This window comes from Homarus americanus, unplaced genomic scaffold (genome assembly GCF_018991925.1).
Source record: "Homarus americanus isolate GMGI-L3 unplaced genomic scaffold, GMGI_Hamer_2.0 scaffold1024, whole genome shotgun sequence".
Taxonomy (NCBI): domain Eukaryota; kingdom Metazoa; phylum Arthropoda; class Malacostraca; order Decapoda; family Nephropidae; genus Homarus; species Homarus americanus.
Window position 1 is genome coordinate 826682 of NW_024715228.1, and position 23728 is coordinate 850409.

General features: G+C 34.8%; 1 protein-coding gene across 5 annotated transcripts in view; it reads right to left on the minus strand.

Annotated features, from left to right (window-relative positions):
* Positions 1-273: 273 nt before the first annotated feature.
* Positions 274-23728, minus strand: part of LOC121855161 (protein diaphanous-like) — a 28009-nt gene continuing 4554 nt past the window's right edge. For 2 of the 5 annotated variants that reach the window (XM_042350037.1, XM_042350032.1), the window contains exons 3-11: positions 22825-22977; positions 22498-22608; positions 21879-22084; positions 19914-19925; positions 15199-17496; positions 13463-13646; positions 12752-12995; positions 4164-4248; positions 274-4008 (exon numbers count right to left, since the gene is read on the minus strand). In XM_042350037.1, the coding sequence (XP_042205971.1) occupies positions 3831-4008; positions 4164-4248; positions 12752-12995; positions 13463-13646; positions 15199-17496; positions 19914-19925; positions 21879-22084; positions 22498-22608; positions 22825-22977 (3471 nt within the window). In that variant the 3' untranslated portion in view covers positions 274-3830. Of the gene's footprint in view, positions 4009-4163; positions 4249-8758; positions 8784-12751; positions 12996-13462; positions 13647-15198; positions 17497-19913; positions 19926-21878; positions 22085-22497; positions 22609-22824; positions 22978-23728 lie in introns of those variants that run through there. The other 3 variants (XM_042350050.1, XM_042350043.1, XM_042350057.1) reach the window with 3 other exon arrangements.

A 23728-nucleotide genomic window follows, 5' to 3' on the forward strand; every position in this document is an offset into this window, starting at 1 on the left:
AAATTTATACTAAAGGTTGCATGAATTTAGGTTTTGAATGAAATAAAATTACCTTGGCTAATGCCTTAATGAGGATTCTTTTAACATATCTCAAAGGTATCAACACAAAAACCCAATGCAATATTTCATTCTAGATATACTGTACTAAATTTGAAAAAATTAATCTAAGATGCTTTTAATTTACCCTTTCAAAGAAAAAATTTGCTCTGATATTCTGAGTGGACCTCTCATGGCTGTTTCCCATTCCTTATGAGATTAGGTGTCCTGATCTACTTTAGTCCATCTTAGTGAGCAACATTGATGAATAAAGAATCTGTGTTCAAATTATAAAAATTTATATTTTCTGCTGGTTATAAATATGAAATATAACCTAGTCAACCCAAGTTTTGAATGAGATCCTAAACTAAATACAAACATTAAGAACAAAGGAGACAAAAGACATTATCATTCTCTTTCCCGCTGTGTTAATGACCAAGTCGTATACAATCTCAGAGATATTACCAGCGTCAACCATTGATGGTGTGTGCAGCGTTTCCGTGTCCATTTAAACGAATTCAAGATGGTAAGCACCATATACCACATTAAACATACAGTATACTGTACACTCAACTCTTCTGCTAACTTGTAACATGATTAAAACTTTTACTTTGAACATTCACAGTAACCTTACCGATGTCTTCTAATGATGTAATATCTAATTCTAAAACTGAGGACTATTTATATTTTTTGAACAGACAATCTACAACATGTGCAGTGTCAAGAAATATATCCAAAAACAACCATATTAATTTAGAAAGAATCTGTGTTTACTTTTAATCTGTGCAAAGCTGACAAATCTACTAATACTGCAACTACTTATAATTAACTGCTTTGGGTACTATACAATTTCAGTTTAATAATTTGTCATTATTGCTCTCTGGCCAACACACTGTTTCAGCCATAAGAGATGATATTATGAACAGCAACAAAAGGTCTGACATAAATGAACAGCTAAAGTAACTTTTTCTATACAATTTTTGCTGAATCCAATAGCTGAGAAACCCTACAACTAGAGTACTGCAACACACAGCACTAGGAGGGACAAATGCTCTGACAGCCTGGTATATTCTCCCATATGGTAAAGATAAAAAGTGTTTCTAACATGGCAGTGACAAATCTTATCACACAATTGCTTAAATTTCTTTCGTTGCAATAGATATTTAAACAAGGTGCTTAGTACTGTATGCCTGTCAGACTCACTTAACCCAAGTTTGAGATTATGCATATCAGTGCACTAACACAATCTATCGTATCCCACCACAGTAAAGTAAATAGGTATTGTTTTGTCATAAAAGTAAGTTTCCTTAAAATAATCTAAATACTTTCTCCCTTGCAATGCGATTCAGACTCATTACAAAAGACAATATAATGCTACAAATTACTAAGACTGTAAAGCTTGATGCTCAAATTAAAATGCACCCAGGATTACATCTCCATCAAGCTTTCAGTTGTAATCCCATTTTTAGATTATTTTTTGTTTTGTTTGTGCACACGTGAAAAAAAAAAAAAACCTCTTAACACCTTCAGGGTTAAGTCACGGACAAAAGAATGTTATGCTTCACTGTTAAATAATACTCTAGTTTAGAAGGTTGAACAGCATTATTTGTACAATATTACCTACAGTTTTTGGTACGCTATCGCCATGTAAAACCTACAGGAACACATGTGGCCACTGGCATCTATTACTGTAAATGGTGAGCTAGAAAAGGTATTAAACTCCTTATCAATAAAGTGATATATGAACTGCAAGAAAAGTTTGTGCAAGGAAGTATAAATTAACTAGTAGGTGACATAACATCCAACATAATATTGGTAAGTACAGTGCATATAAGTACCTGTGAAACTGCTAAATGAGAGTTGATGAAAATTCGGTGTTTATCAATAAGTGTACCATATACTACTGAACATGTTATGTTTACTGTAAAACTGAATAAAAAAACTGGTCTTGTTTCTTGGACAAAAAAATTCTTCCTTAAGCAAATCCAATTGTCATATCTGTGCAGTCCAACACAAAGAGAAGAACTGAAGTACAACCTCATCAAATTATCCTGTGTAGTCTATTATGGGGGAAAAGGAATGCTAACAGTAAATTTCATTCTACGTCAATCGCCCCAAACATGTGCTAATAACAGACTGGAGAAACTATCAAGGCACAAGCATGATGGAAGTAAATAATGCGACTCATTGGTATCACATACTTTTTTTTTTAATATCACCGGAACCGTTATGGTTGCCTTCGTATAGGAAGTGTTATTTAAGCAACCTTTCTAGTCTAATGAGGTAACCAAACATACACACATGAGATGCACTTAAGAGAACCTCTTCCCATACACGGGTTGGTTTGTTATTGGCCTTCACAAAAAAGGCTGCGTTCAATATTAAAATTATTGACTGTAATATCTTTTGTGCTTTCTACTTAATAATTTGAGGCTGATTACTATTTAAAGGCAATTTTAATAATAATAATAATAATAATAATAATAATAATAATAATAATAATAATAATAAAGTATAACTATATACTGTACACTTGGGTTCCACACTTCAACTTTATGTATAACAATTCTAGCTGACTTAGTAAATCCTCCCTCATCGACATAATGCCACACACATTCATGGAAAACAGTGTACTGATTGCCAGCTGAAAGTTAATTCTTAGCTTGCAACATAAGTTTATCAGGTGAATTTTAGCTTTAACTTGCAAAACATGATTACCAGCTGAATTCTATTTTCAACTTTACCCTTTACATATAACAAAAGGTTTTCTTGGATATCATTATTACCGCATTGTGTTATTCAAAAGGTGCCGAGGCAGCAAGAGCGCAGCCAACAATGCCCTACTCAAAGCTATGACAATACTAAAAATACATTTGCAAAATGCTATACAAATATAACTAAACACACACACCTCTCTTACACACAGTTCTGGCGTAATATCTGGAACCCAGGTTGTTATTATCGTTAAATTCATTATTATACTGAGCGGTCAAATTAAGGGTAAATATTTTGTATACTAAATGTATTAAGGTTAATGACTAACAGGACCTTCGCATGTCCTGGACGATACAAAAAGCAGATAAATATTTATGGATGAAATGACACAGAAATTCCTTAAGCATTCCTCTCTGTCAAAAGTCAAGCATTTCATTTCATATCCAGAAAGAAATAAAATAAAATTTATGAAATCTTTACATAAATAATAATGTTCTGTTCTGTACAAAATTGGAGGAAAACCTATGATGTAAAGGCTGGATATATCATGTGCTCTGTCTCCAGCTATGAACAACACCAAGTCCCTTTATGTAGTAGTAATTCTTTGCAACACAAGTTCAAAAAGACATTAGAAGAGGTTTTAATTTTCTTATTGGGATACCAATTACTGTAACTACCTCCTGTTTCAATCTGCTTATACAGTATTCTAAATATAGAGCATAGATTGGGTTCTGTTATTTGAAAGACTATATTTCAGGGATTCTATACATATACAAGCTATAACTAATAATAAATGTGTATTGCATACTTCCAACATTTCTTATCACAAATGTTTCAGTCAAAATTCACTTCTGTAATTGTTTATATTTAATAAAAAAGAAAAATTTAATATACCTAATGAGGTTCCCTAATTAGGTTATATTATGAACATTTCCATTTACAATATTCTTAATAATTAAAAAAAAATAATTATAATTTTTCACTAAATATCAAAGGAAGTTTAGTCTTGTGTATGTAGCTAAATATCCTTTTATGTTATCAAACACTGAATACTGTATTCAGTATCTTATTGATTGCACCTAAAGATCCCTTAACCTTTGCAATAGGGCATCAGGTGCATCGCCACCATTCTCTGTTGTCTGTTGGTTGAAATTTCTCTCCCGAGACTCCAGCCCTGTGGGAAGACCGGGTCGGCGGGTGCGGGGACGTGATGTTCGGGATGGCTGGTTCTCCACGTCAATGTCAATTGTATCAGTTCTGAATTCAAAAGATCATGAACGAATTGTAATAGCTCATAAATATATATCCTCGTGCAAAGTATGCTTTAAACTGAGGACTAATAAGAGTCAAAATACTTGCATGATCTGCCTAACTTTGACAAAAATTATATAAATAATCCTGAAAGAACTTACAGTTTAATTTCTTTGTTGCTAGTTGGCGACTGCGTGACTAAACCTGAACGAGAACGACTCCGATTCAGTTGGGCCCTTCTCTCGGCTGTTATGAAGGAAATATGGCTAATTAAAACATCTCTTCATAAAATGAGGAGCAAAATTTTAAGTACAGTAACTCTATTGCTAAAGGTAGCCTGGTAGAAGTAAAAGAATTTTAGACTGACCTAGGGTAATTTCTGATATATTTCTTAGGAGGGTACTTGTACAATTCTGAGGCAAACACTATTTGAACATTATTTAGTTTAACATTTCTATGATAAAATTTGAGGGAAAAACAAACAAACTAATCTTGACTGGCATTCTCACTGAAATTAATAATTCTTATCATAGAACTCCCTCCAACTAACAAATACTCCAAATGACGGCTTATCACACTGAGTTTTTGACACGTGAATTTGTTCGCTATACAGGTCTGTAACATTACCCTCGAGTAGTGCTGTAACACTGGGCCCTAAGTAGACCAGAGCCAATGAACTCACTACTACATTCACAGTGGGGACAACCTAAGGTGAAAATGTCAGACAACTAAAGAATACAAGAGTTCCCCTTCATGTCTCCAAGCTTCATGCAGTGAATAGATTTGAAATAAGGGGGTTGATGGGCAAGTGCAGACATAGTTCCCAAACAAAGGTTCTAAATACGTAAGTGCAAAGTTCGGTCTGTGAGTTGCCTGTTATGTTGTAAATCAAACTCTATATACAACAATTATGCCTCATACATCAGGCTATATGAAATCTTGGCCATTTCAGATTTAACTGGCTCTCGAAGGTCATTTTGGATATAATACTTCAAGAAGTGAATAATTTGGCTTGGCTAAACTAGGCCCCAGTGACACAGAACTAAAACTAGGTAAAGAACTTCATCTCAAAAATGCCAAATGAGATGCAGTCACAAGTTCAGGCCTTTCCTTCTATACAGTAAAAAAAATAAAAATAAAAATCTTATCCCTAAGTACCAATACTTCAAAAACTTTTCATTATTCAAATATTGTTCTAATAATTCCAACATCATCTAGTTATTTATGTAAACATGACATGATTAAACAGACAACTGTAGATAACACATAACTATGATGCTTGTATGATATTCCAAGACAACTGTGGACACTACAAAACAATCATTCAATCAACCATGGGAGCTTACAAGGGTTTTACTGTCTGGTCAAAGGTTTTTAATTTACACATATAAACGGTAAGAGAATATAAAGTAAAGCTCATTCTCCTATAGAATAACATCAGTACAGCTACTTAAGACTTTAGATAAACTTAAACCAAGAAATCAAGAGTCATTACAGTACTATACTATACAAAAATCTTTAACAAAATAATTACTTTGGAACAATGAGATTATGAAACAACTTTGATAAAATTGGTTAGTAAGGTCAGAGATGTATATATATACAGTTTATCTGGTCTTCATGTTTTTGTATACGTATATGAAAATTTATATACCTAAACTATCATAAAAAAAGCACAAATGAAACTCTCACTCTAAATGTACTCTGTGCTGTAGTACTGTATTGTACTGTACTGTACTAAAAAAAAAATTATGGCGACAGTAACTGTTAATGAAAGCTTGAATATGTGACTGCTTGTGTTGTAGTTAGGTCTGTACTGTAAAATATTCATGTCATGTCACCACATAAACAAGAATTCAAAAACATGCATCCAAACACACACAAAGGCATATTTACAGATAAGTATGCATACACTCACAAACATGGTATACACTGGGTTGCCTAAAACACGCACTCAAACCCAGGTACGCATGTATACTGAAGCATACAAACAGACAGCTATATATATGCTCACACCTAAATACACCAACAAGAGTGTAACACAATCTCTGCAACCATGAGCTAGTGTAAAAAATGGTCAATTTTCTTCCCTTTAATGCTGGATCAAGAAAAGACGCATGTGTTTAATGATTCACAGAGCCTGTAAACTTATCTTTAAGACTGTTAGCAGGGTTTTGCAACTCCTAGTTACTGAGGTAATGATGAAACAAACTGTAAAAATCAGGGCCGTATCCAGGAGGATCCTTGGACGTCTGTAACCCCCCATCCCCCTTCTTTGGTTGTCCCAGAAAAAATTAATATTCTATGGAGATTATTTATTTGATTTCTAAACTGTGAACCCAGTACTGTATATATGTAGAGATGGAGTAAATGGAAGAGAAGAGTGTCTTAAAGGATACTGTATATGGATATTCTGCATCAGCCACCATGAGCAAGAAAAAGTGTAAGGATTATCAACAGACATCTAAATCTAGAAATGTACTTGTAGAACTCTTAGAGTTGGTGTCTTGACCTGCTGTGATATAAATCGTTGTAGAAAAGTAAAAAAATCTAGAAACAGTGACATACAGTAATTGATACTGTACCCTCCATGAAAATTATAAACATTACAGTATTTGTAATAATTCAACTAAATTTAAGAATCAAGAAAACTTCTTGGAACTATATTGCAACAAAATAAAAAATAAAAATGAAATAAATAATAATAATAATTTCTAAGTGCAGACTTTGATTCTAAAACATAGAAAAAAGATTCAATTCAAACACATGCTGCAATCTGGTGCAAAAGCCACAACAAATATACTTCTGCAGCCGAGGTTGGGGGTCTGGTGCAGGACAAGCATATACCGTACTGTACTGTACTGTACTAATGTAAATGAAATTATCGTGATAAATTTCTTCGTGTACTTTGCATAAGCAAATTATAGTCAACGATGTTGGTGAGTTAAGTGTGGTTTAATCACTCCATCACCTAGTGTACAAAAATTGAGTGAAAAGAGCAAAATAAATGCAAGATTGGTTGTTGACCATAGGTGCAATTTACATGACACCACTACCTAACTGTCTGCAGCCACCAGGGTAGTGAAGGGTAACTACTACCAAGTACTATACTCGGCATCATTAAGTTTAACTCTTCTCATAATTGCTTTAAGTTTAATGACTCTTTCATCATGAAAACTGGTCATGTATTAATGTACATATATAATAACCCATTCCATAAATGTCACAAGTAGATATATGTATGAAAGTGTACATGAAATTTGGTAAAAATATGGAATTCCAGAAGCAATTACTATAATTTCTGACAATAATTTGGACATACTGTATACGGTATTGATCCGTACTGCGTCATATCCATTTTAACTTTGTACTGTACTCAGTCCCCCACATAATTCATCCAAGCAACAGACATTTTTGAATGGAATAAAATCAAGAACAACTAAACACTCCCATCACCAGTGGGTCACAGTAATATACAGAGACAATAGAAGCTTAGAAGTTCTAGTTTTTTTATCCAACAATCAGGGGATATGTCTTGTGTTTTGGATATAATGGCTGCATACCATTTTTTTTATATCTATGAACTTCTTAAGCAGAGGCATTATTGTATATGGAAATGTGTTTTGTGTACACTTAATGCACAAAATGAATTGTAGGTTGAATACCCAGCACAGGCCAAAGTTTGTACCAGCCATGTAATCTATAACACAACTATCACTTAAACCTGTGGTCTACCATCTATATTCACTAAACAATACTCAAAAGTGAGTCACTGTATATATCACCTGTATTTGTCAACTTACATATGTCTTCCAATGTTCAGACAACAAGTAAAATGACAATTATTATGTTCAAAGGCTGCCCCTGTAGCCACTGTACAAGGTAGTCCATTTGATGAATTCAAATGTCAGACTATCAATAATACAAGAAAGAATATGAAATGGGAACAAAGTTTCACCTCTCTGCATTACATCATGTATTTGGCACATGAACCAACAAGATATAGTTTATAAGTAAGGCCACATAATATTGTGTGCATTAAGCTTCTGGGAATTTATCCCTTTTCCTCTTTTCTCCACAATGTGTCCTATCACAATAAAATAAGCTCATTTCTGGCTTTGCTGTTGGATGAGTTATATAAACAACAATATTTGTCCAATTTCCAAAGAGTCAAGGAAATGGTTAAAATCATAATCAAATCAGAAGAAATGCTGTGTTTGGCATAATAAAAGAGTAATAGATAACTGAGTGTCATTTACCCTTCATCTATATGGTCCATGTGCAGTTGTTATCAGAAAGATGGTTTCATGCTGATTTACCACCTATGACATGACTAACCAACAAGAGTACAAGGACCCCTCTAACATTATCACACGTGGAGTCATGTTCAGCTTTCTTACCAAAACATATGAATTTCAAATAAGGAAATATCTGTCAATAATTTGTCTTTAAAGATAAATAACTATCCAATAAAATCATGTCTGCAACCACATACAGTATATAACTATGTTGATTTATTGTATACAGCATGAATAGAGTCAGTGAAGTTATTGTAGTGTAAAGTTCATAATTAAGAGAAGCAACTGTAAACACTTAATAATTTTCAGTTACTCAAATAACAAAAAAAAAAATGTTGATAAACTCCACATGCTCCAAACCCCAGCTAAGCATTATCATGGGTGAGTGAGGCAGCAGGTATAAGAGGTGGGCAGGACTATGAGCAAGCAGTGACACACAATCATGGGGTTTGTCTTACCCACAATGGACAAGCTGGCTCCTCCCTGTCAGGTATGAATGTCACAAGAATAAATGAGCAGGAAATAAGATCAAGCAAAGGCTGGGGAGGGGGACTCAAAATTATGCCCTAAAATTCCTCATCATTCAGGAAAGTTCTGCCTGAAGCAACATGAAAGAGCCATTGTCCATTTCTACTGATAATCATAAGCCTGTGATCTGTACTTAATAACAAATAGCATATACAGTATATATATGTATATATATATATATATATATATATATATATATATATATATATATATATATATATATATATATATATATATATATATATATATATATATATATATATATATATATATATCTATATATATATATATATCTATATATATATATATATCAAACTAAACTGCTCACATGAAAGTTGACATGAAAATAAAAAAAATAAAAGACACAAGTGAAATAAATTACAGTAACTTGATAAAAGAATTAGAGCTCATGAAGCATCAATTACATAAGCTAAAAAAAATCTTAATGGCTCAATCAAAAGAAACACATAAACATCAAATTCCTATAAAATTAAGTTAAAAATTAATTGATGAGGAAATCTAGAAATGAACCAATGAACAGCGTTCATAATAAAATATATATATCATAAAATTGAAAATAAAGACAGAAGAAAAGAAGAAGCATTGGTCATGGACATTGTTATGTACTAAACACATACATATATATTTGCCACATCATTAACACACAAGAAACTAACAGCACAAACTGGGCTATAGCAATCATTTTACAGGACAGATAATGAAGGTCTAAAATTGGAAGAGAGTAAAGCATTATTTAAAAATATAATTACTGTATGTATACAGTATATATATATATATATATATATATATATATATATATATATATATATATATATATATATATATATATATATATATATATATATATATATATATATATATATATATATATATATATATGAATATATCTATGGCTCCTGGAACAGAATAATTGTAGAGGTGGTGCTAAATTCTACTCAGTTCCTCATTATGTCAGTTAATGAGTAATGAAATTATTTAAAAAAAATCACATTATTTTTGCATTAATTTTTCTAAAATATAAAAACACGAAATGCCAGTAAACACCAAAAGTCGTAGAACAAGTTTTAATGTAAATAAACATTATACCAGTAAACAGCTTGTAGCCACTACTTGAAATATTCATAAATTTATGAATGAAACAATTAGTTATTAAATGAAAATGGCATCCATTGCTGAAGAAACTTAAGGTATGATAGGCCAATAACTGCTAAAACCGATGTACCATTACAAATAATGTTACTGGTATATATTTTATGGCACAAATCCTATCAAGCAAAAGTCATATTATACTTTCTGATATGCTAATAGGACAAATTAGCATGGTCACACCATGAATGATAAGTTGATTTCATACCAGTTTTCTTCTAAATCTGGAAATCGTTGCCCTTATATTCCATACGTGAACAGACTACTCCTCATCTCTATTCCATTTGTAGATGAACCAAGTGGAAATCAGGTAAAAGCTAATACCAGAGACGTAACAATATCACCCAATACACCTTATGCCACCGAGAGATGAGCCCTGTTGTTGTGGCATCTATCTGAGTGAGGCTGTTAAAGGCTAGTTAGTTTCTCAGCATATGGTTCTATTATTCCCAACAAAATCCTCTTCAGTGGTTACCCCGGACTTATTCACTATAACTAAGGAACTATTGCAAATTTATATATTTTATATTGTCTGATTAAATTTGCACTCTCAAATACTGTATTCCCATGCAAGAAATAAAGACAGCATTTGTGGGGCAAGCTCAGCAAAAATTCAACATTCTTTACATAAGTTTGCAAAGGTAAAAACAAACAAATTCGCCTATACTGTACTGTAAATGTAAGGAAATGTAATATATCTCACCCATCCACCTCAGTTTGCAGCACTCTCAGAATGCAATAAAAGTCAAGAGGAATGGCCTTGAGAGCTGGGCAGAGATGAGAGAGAGCAACACAAGGAACAGACGATAGTCTGTCATTTGCTTGAATCTATTTTGTAATATTCTTGAATATCATCACACAAAGTAACATTACAACTGGTCAAAAATATGAAGAAATGATATAGTTAACCTATTTTGTGATCTTTTAAGACTTAACCCTGGCAAAGTTAATATGCAGTATAGAAAAATTCTTCTTCAATCTGTCAACAAGAGTTCTAACAAATTACGTTGTGATATATTATGTGTAGACTGATAAAAATATGAAGGTATTGTAGATCCAAACCCAAATCTTCTGATAATTATTTACCTCTGACCATTAAAAATTATTAATCTTGGTTTTCATATGCAAGACTCGTAAATTGTTTGGGTGTGACCAATTTCAAAAGTTTGAAACTGGAAACCATATAAAGTTAAAAAGGAATCAGCATATATCAAAACCCAATTCAAAGATAATAATCAGACCAGGAATTATTAAAAACATACTACAGTACTGTAATATGCCAGGAAATAAATGTCTCACTTCAATGGGAAAGGCACAACCATTTCAGAGAATACAAGTAGTGTCTTAAGTTACTTACATACATGGCCAACCAACACCATACAGAAAATCATCAAGGAGATAAACAAACCATCTGGGCACAAGGGAACAGTGAACAGTTTCCAGTGTTATGTACAGGGAGAACAATGCAAAAGTCCCAGTGATATTTACAGGTAAAGGTAGGTGTTTTTCAGTGTTATTTACAGGTAAGTATCACAGATGAAGAAATAATTGATCTAATAGTGTGCTGCAATATTTCCCCATTATTACACTTATTTGGAACACTAATGCTAGTTTATATTTTGATATATATGTATAATGATGTCACTTAGCGATAATACAGAAGACAAATCTGTACTCAAAGTGTCATGCAGAACTTCTACAAAGAAATCATCGTGAGGCCAATATTGCATTTTTTATCTGTAAATCAGAACTTGTTAGATTTGATAACTGGGGACTATTTTGTGTGTCTCACCATTTCACGATGTCATATTCTTATCACATCGCAACACTGCATACTGTTCAAGACATATAAAGTAGATATGCATGGGGTACACAAATACACACTTAAATATCATTCAAAGGTGTGCTTTATATTTTAGACACAAAGAAGATTCAAAGACTTGATCTGGTAGAGGCAAACAGTACACAAAGACTGATAGGGAATATATTCAAATGAGAAATTAATATATTTTTAATGGAGATGCTAAATGAGTAATGGTTCAAGGTGAAATATCAGATACCTGTCCCCAATAAAAAATAAACAAATAAATAAGAAATACTGTAAGGACATACTTGTTATCCCTTTATTACTTCAACCTCTAATAGCATAAAAGACATATGGTTATTCCTTGGCTTAGAACTGCCAGCAGATTTTACTGAGGGATTCTGCAAAACTGTCATGTTGTACTGGCTGGAATTAGGCTTAAACAATTCTTTGTCCAGTACCAATCATAAGTTGTATCCTTCCCCATACCATCTCACTGTGCCTTCATCCCAATTCTAGAGTCTATTACAGTGATCATGTATTTTCTTTTAATAATGACTAAATCACATTATGTTGAGTAGGGTAATGATCAGGGTGCACCATAGTCAAAGGGCAGTAGGGCATGATGAGAGGGGACACTGTGGATCAAGATACAGCCACGAGAAAAGCTGCCCACAAGGAGTCAAGCGTATTCTTACTCCTTACAGGAGATGACGTACTATGAGTCGAGGGAATAAATTATTAATTTTTTTTACAGATCCTTCTGTTCCAAAGGACCAATGCTCCTCAAAAGTACCAGAGTTAAATAAAACTGATTACTTAATAACATTTAGCATTAACTTAAAATTCTAATTATTAGATATCCTAATGACCTACACATTCTGTTTAAATATATATATCTATCATTTTCCTATATACTGGTATTGCAATCTTGGTCCATCCATCACTTTACCTGTCGTCTTCCCGGGGCGCCGTCTGCGACCGGCTCCCATCACATCAAAGGCCTGGCCGGTGTTGATAAGTTGAACCAGCTGATCCATGACTTCGGTGTTGCTCTGGTCGTTGGTGACGTCATGAAGGGCCCGTTGTCTGGTGTCTCTCTCGGCACGGTCCACTTTGTCCCGTTCAGCACGTTCACGAGCCTCCCGGTCCCTCTGACGCTTCTCCTCCTCCTTAATGACATGTTCTTTGGCTTTCTGTGAAAATCATACAAAGAAATGGGTCACAACATTAACAAATCTAAACTATTGTACACCAACACTTTCCTACAGCACAAGCCTAAAGAATATCAGCTTCAAATTCAGATTTAAAAAAATAATTAAATAAAAAATTAAATAAAAATTGAAGGAATCTGATGAGTCACTGGTGAGACCAAATCTTTGACATAGATGAAGAGGATCCAACAGTGTTCCCATCAAGGCAATAATCACAGATAAATAAGCTTGAGAAAGAACAGTACAATCAGTGCAAAGTGAGGACTACTAATGGAGGTTTTGGAGGGAATTGGAATGTTTCTAGGAGTTGTGGAAGTATAGAATAATGAATTTTTATAAAGGTATTTCATATAAACAGTTGCAATCCTCTTCTCTTAGTCTATGATACAATCTATACAGCAGCTAAATCAAGATCATCATTAGAAAAAGAAAACAATAAACTTTCTTACTTTGTATAAAAGAATGAATTCATTGATGTCTCTGAAGAAATCCTCCTGAGCGTATTTATTAACCTCAAAGGTAAACAGTTCAGATACCTCAATGTACTTCTTCTGCATCATTTCAAACTCAGTCTCAAGGAGAGCCAGGTCTTCTTCTGCTGCTCTATGAAACTCTTCAAACCTTTCTTGAAATCTGAAAGTTTAAAAAAAATAAAAATCAACAGGCAATTAATGATACAGTACAGTATTTCCATCGCCTCTTCTTCAGGCATTATATAAACATTGAGAAAATAACTTAACCTTAAAAAGATTAGTATTAGATGAACTACAGAGATATAACTGTAGGTAGGAGGCTTGAAAACTGGTGCAGCACACAATATTATTACTGCACGTATAACTATTACTACCATAAACACATTTTGTAAACAATGGGCTATAAATATCCTCCTGTTCATATGCAGTCCTTCCCTGGTCTTCCCTCCCTCCCTATGTTGTACTAGAGTCGTTACAAATTAAGCCCAGGGATATTTCAACTCCATCCATATTACTGAATTTCACTAGCTGATATACTGTACTCTGTGTTTACTCCACTTATAACTGGAATATAATTTCTTAAACATATTTGACGTATTTTCATGTGCATTTCAATTTTTTTATGTGTTTTTAAATGAGGACATGTTGAACTCTGTAGAGAAATAGAGTTTTCTTCCTACCATAGATAAAATACTGAGTTGTTGATGCAAGTATTGAGGTGACATAGTGAATTGTACTAATAGGCTTCATGTATGAACACAAGTGGAGTGCTCCCAGGCAATGATCAGTCACCCAGGGATATGACAGCTGGCACTTGAAGTACTCATGGCTTATCTACAACCAAAACTTCCAAATACTGCCTTCATACATAACATTTACAGCCATTTTTGCCGATGCCAAGTCTCATTCTGGATATGGCAGGCTTAAACTAAGTTCGTCTTCTTTTGTTTTAATAGCATTCCATCGTCATTTTTTTTTTTTTTTTTACGGGGATTAGCCCACCCGGGCACAGGTCACTGACCCACATCAGGGCCCGGGGGGCGAAAATTTAATAATAATAATAATTCATAGTAAATAAAATTTATAATAAAAAGTAAAATAAAATATTAATGGTAATAATAACAACACTGTTATAATAATAAAAACAAAGAAATGCAAGAATGAAAAAAAATCAACAGTGAGAAACACTATATGTATGTTGTTTTGTCATGTAATAGAAACAATTGAGACCCTGCAATTGTGTAAATGAGGCAGAAAGTCAGATCAGCAACCTGGGACTTGGTCACAATTTTCGTGATGCCATATGGCAGCAGGGTCTACCATTAGACAACACATTATGCTGCCAATATCTTCCCAGGCGGTAGTACCTCCCTGTTCGGTAGCTGCCTACTACCTACTCTTCTTAGTACAGTACTGTAAATTTAAATTCCACTAAATTATACGTGGTATTGTACTTCATTCTCAATTCCACTCTTATTACCAATTTTAAACCTTATGACCTTTTCAGCTTTTCCTTTTGGTATCTTTATAATCAATATCCAATTTCTGGTTCTCATTTTCTCTAATCAATTCCAACATTCTTCAGCTCTATTTCACCTTAATAACTTCTTGCACCTCACCTTACCATGCCCTTCTCTCATTATCATTCCACACACTAACATTCAATAAATATTATGCAATATAAATAAAATAAAAACAAAAGAAAAACAAACCTGTCTTCTGGATCCTGCTTGGTATGTCTATGGAGATCATTGCCAATATTCTTTATTTCTTTCTTCATCTTACCAATGTTTGCCTTTACGTTATCAACATTCACACGTTCTGCATCAGAGAAATGCAAAAGTCCATCTTCGAAATCGGCACTATCTGTTTCTTCTTTAACCAATGTTTCAGCGAGGTAATGTAACAATGTGTGCCCCTCTGCATCTTTTGTGTTTGCCAGCTTGGGTAGAAAACTAATGTCAAAGCCTAACGTGTCTGCATTTCTTGACCCAGCATTGAGAACATTGCCAAACTCAAGAATGTAAGATAAAACCTTCTCAAACTTTTTGGAGTTAATCAATTCATCAAGAGCTGCTTTAGTATTGACAATGTCGAGCCTTGTTTCTTTAACTAATGATGGGTACTCTGTTTTGAAAGCCATGTTCCTCAATAAAGGCACTAGTTTCTTAATCTTGCCAATCTTATGCAAGAAACGTTCTCCTTCAGCCAAATCTTCTTCATTATCTTCCACATTTACTAGTTTCTTAATTATCTCATGGTCAGGTAGGGCAGCAATTAAAGTCTGAAGAGTAGAAGAGTCAATATGGCCAGAAGAGTCTGTACACAGGATTCCTTCATCACACTGTAATATGGCAAGCCGTATGTCGTCTAAGCTCATGTGCTTGAACTGGCCACGTAAGGCAATAGACAGATTCTGGTTCGTTTTTTGGTCTAGTACTCTCAACTCTTTATCCTTCTTGGCAGTTTTGTCAATTTGATCTACAGCTTTCTTTTTCACCTGTTTCACTGCAAACTGCTCACTAAGGTCTTTTAACACATCTTGTTTGATTTTATTTTCCTTCTTATTGAGACGAACCCAAAGACTCTTTTCACTCATTTTAACTGGCAATAACTTACTCCACTGAAGACGCTTTGTTTGAGCAGAAGGCTTAACAGTTTTTTTCAAAGTCATACCATATGGGAGGACATTGGGGGCAGGACCTTTTATAAATGGCATGCCTGGAGGAGGAGGTGGGCCACCCATACCCATGGGTGGTGGTGGTGGTGGACCACCCATGCCTGGTGGTGGAGGGGGTGGCGGAGGACCCCCACCCATACCTGGTGGTGGTGGAGGAGGTGGTGGGCCACCCATGCCTGGTGGTAGTGGAGGAGGAGGTGGGCCACCCATGCCTGGTGGTGGTGGAGGAGGAGGTGGGCCACCCATGCCTGGTGGTAGAGGTGGTGGTGGTGGTGGACCACCCCCACCTGTTGGTGGAGGTGGAGGAGGTGGGCCACCCATCATCTGCTCTAAACCTGGCACTGTTGGTAAACCTCCCTTTTTAGTGGGATCTCCGCCATGCTTAAGAGCCTCCTCCAACCTAGTTTTTGCAAGTGACAGTTCTGCTTCTAGTTTCTGATTTTTGGTAAGAGCTTCTTCTAATTGTATTTGATATTCTGTAGCAAATTTTTCATTCTTTGAACGAGTTTCTTCCTTGAACTGATCTAAGAGCTGATCTACCTTAATCTCAAATCTCTTTGTGGCACGGAAGTCTGGATCACATCCATTTCTGTGTAAGACTATCTGTGAAACACACTCTTCTATGATCTTATAATAAGCAGATCTAACATTTTCATCATCCCTGATGAATGCCAAATGCTGCAAGATGGACAGGAGGGGTGTCTCACAGTTTGAGTCTTGAACCTGATGTCGCACGATATCAAAACACCTACCCAGGTCTTCCATTTCATCTACGTGTGTGAAAAATCTATCTTGCCAGTCCTCAAAGTCTTCTAACCGTTCCTTGTCAAAAATTTCTAGTTGCTTTTTTATATCTGCATGCTCACTACTTTGTAAGATCTCCAGTAAATCTTGTAAACCTGTTCGCATGAATTCATTTCTTAAATGCAATCTAAAGTCCAAATTATCATCAGGAACAAAATTGATGAGGGCATTGACAAGGACAAGACAGCTGAGCCTTAGGGGGTCATTACCCTGCATGCCCAGCCCCACAATGATGGGTGTGAACCTCTCCTGCTTCTTAAGTTCTCCTACGATGGTAATTGCATCAAGAACTTCTCGGTGACCATCGAGTGCATCCTGCTGCCACAGAGGTAGACAGAAACTTCCCATAAGTCTGAGCACTTCCAACATAATTGCTGGCTTGGATGGATTAAGACTCTGTGCCAGGAGTGTGAATCCTTCTGGTTGGCCAAAAAACTCCTTAATGCCCATTATATTATTGCAGATTACTTTGAGGCATTTGATGGCTTCATACTGAACACTGTCCCAGTGTTTGTTATTGTTTCCACTGAAATCAAAATCAAGATATTAGAGGCTGAGAAATTAATAATTTAAGCAATGCTATTCATTACAGGTATTACATATACTACAGTACTGACAAAATACAGGGGGCCCCCTAAATTCGAGGGGGTTGGGTTCTCAAAATGGCCATGAATAGCCAAATCCGCGAATAACATTTGCGGATCGTGGGGGGGTTACGTTTTTATTTGCATACAAAGAAATGTATTATTCCCTTATGTGTTTGCCCTTAGGACAATTATTTATTATATATATATATATATATATATATATATATATATATATATATATATATATATATATATATATATATATATATATATATATATATATATATATATATATATATATATATATATATATGTGTGTGTGTGTGTGTAGACACACACACACACACAAAACACATACAGATAAATAATAATGGGAAAATATTCTCACAAATAATCAGAAACAAATTTATTAAAAATGTGACAGTCTACCCTCAAGTCCGTGCTTTATTAATAAAGTAATAAAGTACAGACTTGAGAGTAGACTCACATTTTTAATAAATTTGTTTCTGATTATTTGTGAGAGTATTTTCCCATTATTATTTATCTGTATGTGTTTTGTGTTTTGTGTGTGTGTCTACACACACACACATATTTACAATATCTTGTACAGGTAAAGGAAATTACTGTCTCTAGAACGAATGACTCCCAGTCCCAGCCGCGAAAATGCCGGCATCTTTAAAACTACCTTCAGATATTCTTGGGTACATCCAGGGTGTCATCCGCGAATAATAGAGGACCGCGAAATAAAAATCCGCAACTTGGGAGGGCCCCTGTATAATGAAAAACCAACATACATTCTCTATTCTTGGTTAGGATATCAGTAACTCACTACAGGTATTTGTAAGAAGGCAATTTAGTTCTGCCTTCAAAGTCTTCTATCATTTAGTGAATTACAGGAACACCCAGTTAACAAACAGGTAAGGGAACATAGGACCAGTTTGCAAGGCAAATGTTCGGAACCTGAAAGCTAGTTCCCCTATGGAACCACGTAGTTAAGGGGGGATAGATATAATCATCCTTTTTGTGGGTCTCTGAACCTGAAGGACAATGAAAAAAAATATAAGAAAAAAGCAGCTAGTGCAGCACATGCTACCTTATGATGCATACTATGTACTACTTATGAAGAAGCTAAAGCCTCTATCAAAATTTTATACATATAAGTCAATTAACAAAAATTACTTAACAAAGAAAATTAAACTATAGTAAACTAACTACCCCAGTATTACCACATTACTCTCCCTTTTAATAACCCCTTCTCTGAGGTGCTGTAGTTGTACCCCTTGATTCCCTCCAGATAAAACTAAGGGAGAAATAAAGGTATTTAACCTTTTCACATTATCGACAACTGAGCAAATCTCACCCTCACTCTGGCCGTCACCCAAATCTGGTTGCATCATTCAAATCTCACCTACTTGCTGGCTGTATTGGAGCTGGGCTTTTTGGTTTAGTAAAGTTGCAGAATCAACAAGTTTTATATGTACAGTTGCCTCCATTTATAATGGGTACAGTGGCTGGCATGTTTTGTGAGATGTGGCACCACTGTTTTAACACTATTTCCTCTCAACTACATCAGTATTAAAACATGCAACGATTTTGGAACACCGAGTCTGAACCTTCATCAAAAACATGCCAGTGCCTACAGGTTAAAACCACATAATTATTCACAGATTATGCATTGCTTACCAAACACAAGTGTGTTGGTGCACCTGACCCCTACCCCTCCCTCCCTTCCTCTCTCCTCCATCTCCTTACGTGATACCACCTTGCCACACTGACACTGCCCACCAGTCAACAGATAAAAGCCAATGATGTTCTCCTTGGTAATCTATATCAAAACTATAACCATGCAGGAAATGTGCACATTTACAGATAGAGCAGACTGCTTATTTAGCATCCTTGGTCTGGTTACTATAGCGAGGGTAGTTTTGCCCATTCTGCTAGTTTTACTACAGTGGTGCCACATCTCACAAAACACATTAGCCACTGTACTCATTAATTATAAATGGAGACAACTGTACATTTGTTGGTTGTGCCCAAGAGGAGCCAGCAGGAGGTCTGGGAATTGTCAGGCTCTTAGCAACACTCCCTATCTCACCGGCAAGTGAGAGGGTTAGGTCTAATTAGAGTGTTCCCATGAAAAGCAAACTAAATTCTTATGCCCTGACACGTGAAGTGTTTACAATTCTAATGTTCTGGTTGTCTAGAAATTAATATAAGATAAAATGAAAAAAGAAGGAGAGAGAGAGAGAGAGAGAGAATGACAAATATAAGAAGGTTAAATGATACCAGAGACCAGGGCAAAGAACAGTCGGTACAGTACAAAGTATAACCAATTAACTGCATCATCATTACTTACCTATCTTGCCCACTAGGAATAGCAGTCGTCGGAGGTGAGGGGGAGAAAAATGGTATTGTTAGAGCTGAGATACAGTACAGAGTCTTCAGGCAATAGAAACATGCTAAGGAGCAATAACAAAAATTAAAAGCATACATGAGCTGGATGCAATGTGCTACTCTTGTTTTTAATAAAAGTTTGTGAGCAAAACTTAAAGACACCATAATGAAGAGCTACTGCAGTTATACAAGCAATAGTAAAAAAGAAAATAGAGCAGATGTATAATGTCCTCCAACCTCATACTTATTTTGATATACTTTACTGTAAAAATAAGACAACCACATTATGACAAAATTATTAAGAGGAATGGGGAATTACTGATGCATGAAACTAAAGTGTCTAATGTTGGTCGGTTAAGTTATATATTTTAGACAGTTGAAAAAGAAAAAAAAGAAAAGAAAAAGTAGCATACAGTAATAATGTTCGTGTACAAGTCCAACCGAGAAAAACAGATATACAGGTATACTGTACATCAATAAGTTTAATAAGGTTATTCTTTTATCATCTGGTTTTCCTGTGTAATGATTTTTTGAATTAAGTACATTAGTAGTGGAGTATGACAGGCCAACATACCAATTGATTAATATAAACAAAGTATATTGACTAGTGTTACAGGACCATATACCCTAATACCCCTTGATACACAGGTCGGTATACTGTCACACCACACATCTCATATCAGTACTGTATTGTGAAATGTCTGAGAGGCAGTAGAGACAGCAAACTAAATGTAGAACATGTAATTCAATTGAAGCTGTCATTTAAATATTTTTTCTCCAAATAATTACTGGTACTCTCCACTGATGGAATCAATTTTTTCCATTCATATTGTTAAGAACCAAATCCACCTATTACAGCAGTAAGAACATTATGAATAACAAGTGAATGGTGACTGTGTTGTATGTGTGCTTTCTTTTGTTTCCTGACTTTCTGGAAGGTTATAAGAGTGATACTTTGATCGGAAAATGACAACACCTTTACCATGATCCAATTTCACAGCAATAAAAATGATCTTTTATATGAAGTAAAATCCCAGAAAATGCTGTGCAAATAACAACAAAATAGATAAGTACATTTGTAAGGACTTGTAATTCAGTCAATAATGTTATCTTTTAATTAACTGCATTAAAAAAAGTTAATAACCTTTATTTCTGGTTGGACTGTTACCCTTCATGTAAGATAAATTAATATATAAAGCTTCTACTCCATCACTCACTATACTGTAGCTAAGACAGAGTATCTCGCCTGCTGTGCATAATGAAGATGCATTTCCAGTATAAAAATCATTGGGTTTGGGGTTGTGAAAATAGAACTGGATAGAAAAGGTTAATATGGTATCTATTATTAACAACAACTACAACACCTGGATAATGCACTTCAAGCAAGCGAGCTAAAAAAAAAAGGAAGACAATAATATCTTCGTTAGCCGGAATCTTTCAAACCCGGAACTCTCAGATAGCCGGAATTGAAATTTACTCGGAAAATCATTCCCAAAGCCAGAAAATTCCGGCATTGGGAAAGATTTTCCGGGATTTCCCGGGAAAAAAAATCCCGAAACCCGGAAATTCCGGGGATGAGGGATGATATAATAGGCAATATCTGGAACTTCCAAGAACATTTTTCTGTTATCCGGAAAATTCCGGGGACGAGGGATTTTTTTACGGCTTTGAGAGTCGTCTCTTTACCCATAAATTCCTCATTCCTGGAAGTGCTCTGCACCAATTGTTCTGGCTAACGAAGATATCACTTTATATGGATGTTATGCATTCTTGTATCATCTATTTGAAAAGGTAGAAGGTGCTAAAGAAGATGCAAAAGTGACTATCTACTGCATACTACAGTATATTATTAATTCCACCATGACACTTGCATTATTTCTTAAAAAAAAAAAGATTAGGAATAAAAATAATTATAATAAATTCTCACCTTCTGTAACACTCGTTAAGAATACTTAATAAGGTTCTTAGACCCTTTCGACTAAATTCTTGCACCCATTGTATACGGTTACTGCGAAGAGCTACTTGTAAACTCTCAAGAGTTTTGAAGATTGCTTTTACGCTGAGGTCATCACGCTTCAAGTACTCTATGTAGTCTGTGGGCGTCTCAAATTTGTGTTGGGTCTGAGCCATCATCTGAGGAAAAGGCCACATTGCACACTTACAATGCCATACCTACAGTATAAGAAGGCAACAGCAGGCATGCCTCATTGCAACAAGATAATCCATTGACACACTGTAGTGCACTGGAACAATTAACATGCTTGCATTCTTGCCCTGAGGATAACAACATGCACATCATGTTAATACTCAGTTAACAGAAATAGTTCTTTACACTAAGAAAATCAACAGGAACATCTTTTTGTACTAGTATTATCAACAAGCCTACCTTATTAAACAATTAACATAAATAACTTACTGCAGTCAGACAATCAACAGGCTTGACAAACTGCACATATAAAATGGTTAGAATGATCGTCCCCTCAAGGAGAATTCTTGCACACCTATGAGGCAATTACTGTACTATAGATGGTGATGACGAAGCTTACCTTATGATTACTGGCCAACATAATCCTCATTTTTTCCACTGGTGTCTTCATCATGACACTCTCATTAGGAATATTCATGTCGGATAACATCTGCTGGAACCGTTCTTTGACCTGTCATAAAAAATGAGTTCACCACACATAAAATATTCATTCAAACTGGACTACAACTTATAGATTAATAGTCAAGTTCTCTAGACCACATCTGGATAATCTTAGATGGTTTAAGACCCATCTGTGGAAGCAATGAAGTGATTACACAATAAATTCTCCCAATATGTTCTCTTACTTCCATGTACTGTATCTAACAAACAATAACCATATTATTACCTCTTCATCACCAAGGTTATCGATGTTGTACTGGTCTTCTTCTATTTCATTAAGTTCTAAGTCAGAGTTTGGTCTAGGAAGGTGGCTGCCACGTTCCTTCCCAACTGTCTTTTTCTTGGAGGTACCAGCAAGCATTTTGTCCATAGTTTTCAGCTAAATATAAAAAAATAGAAGAGCATTAAAACTACAAGAAAAGATATGCAAATATATTTTTATTCAAAGTTCTGCATTACTGTAGAACTGGCTTGCTAAAACATCTCCCTGGACAATTCCCACTGAACAGAAGACCCTGATGATACTTGCTTTTTGATACATGTCATCAAAGATATATTATTTAGTCAGTGGATTAATGCTAGCCAGCCAGCCTTGTCTAGGGGGTTCCTGGGTTTTAAATCTATACAGGGTAGTCTTGTCTGAGCATTACACGAGTCATCTGAGTCGGGTGCTAGGTCATAAATAAGACACTGCAGTTTATCAACACCCTACAGTACTACAGGTTAGAACATTAAAAGAAAATTGTAACTGTCTTCTAAAAAAACAAAAAAACATACAAATACTGTACAGTATACCTTATTCATCTTCAAAACATTAAGTAAATATTTATCTTATAAATAATGTGCAGTATATTGACAATAACAGTTGCTAAATTCATAGTAAAACAATGGGATGAAGATGATAAACTGGCTAAGTATTGTACAACTACTTTTACATTACCATATTGTACTATATATTGTGGTTAAGTATGGTACTGTACAGTGTAAGCTTTACAATTTCATCATCAGAATTTTTTTATTTTGAGATTTATTTAAATTTTTTTCTCAACATTATACTTTAAATAATAATTTCTGCACTGTATTAGCTATGTACTCATGAACCAGTCTCCTAAAAAGTTGAGATAAACTTA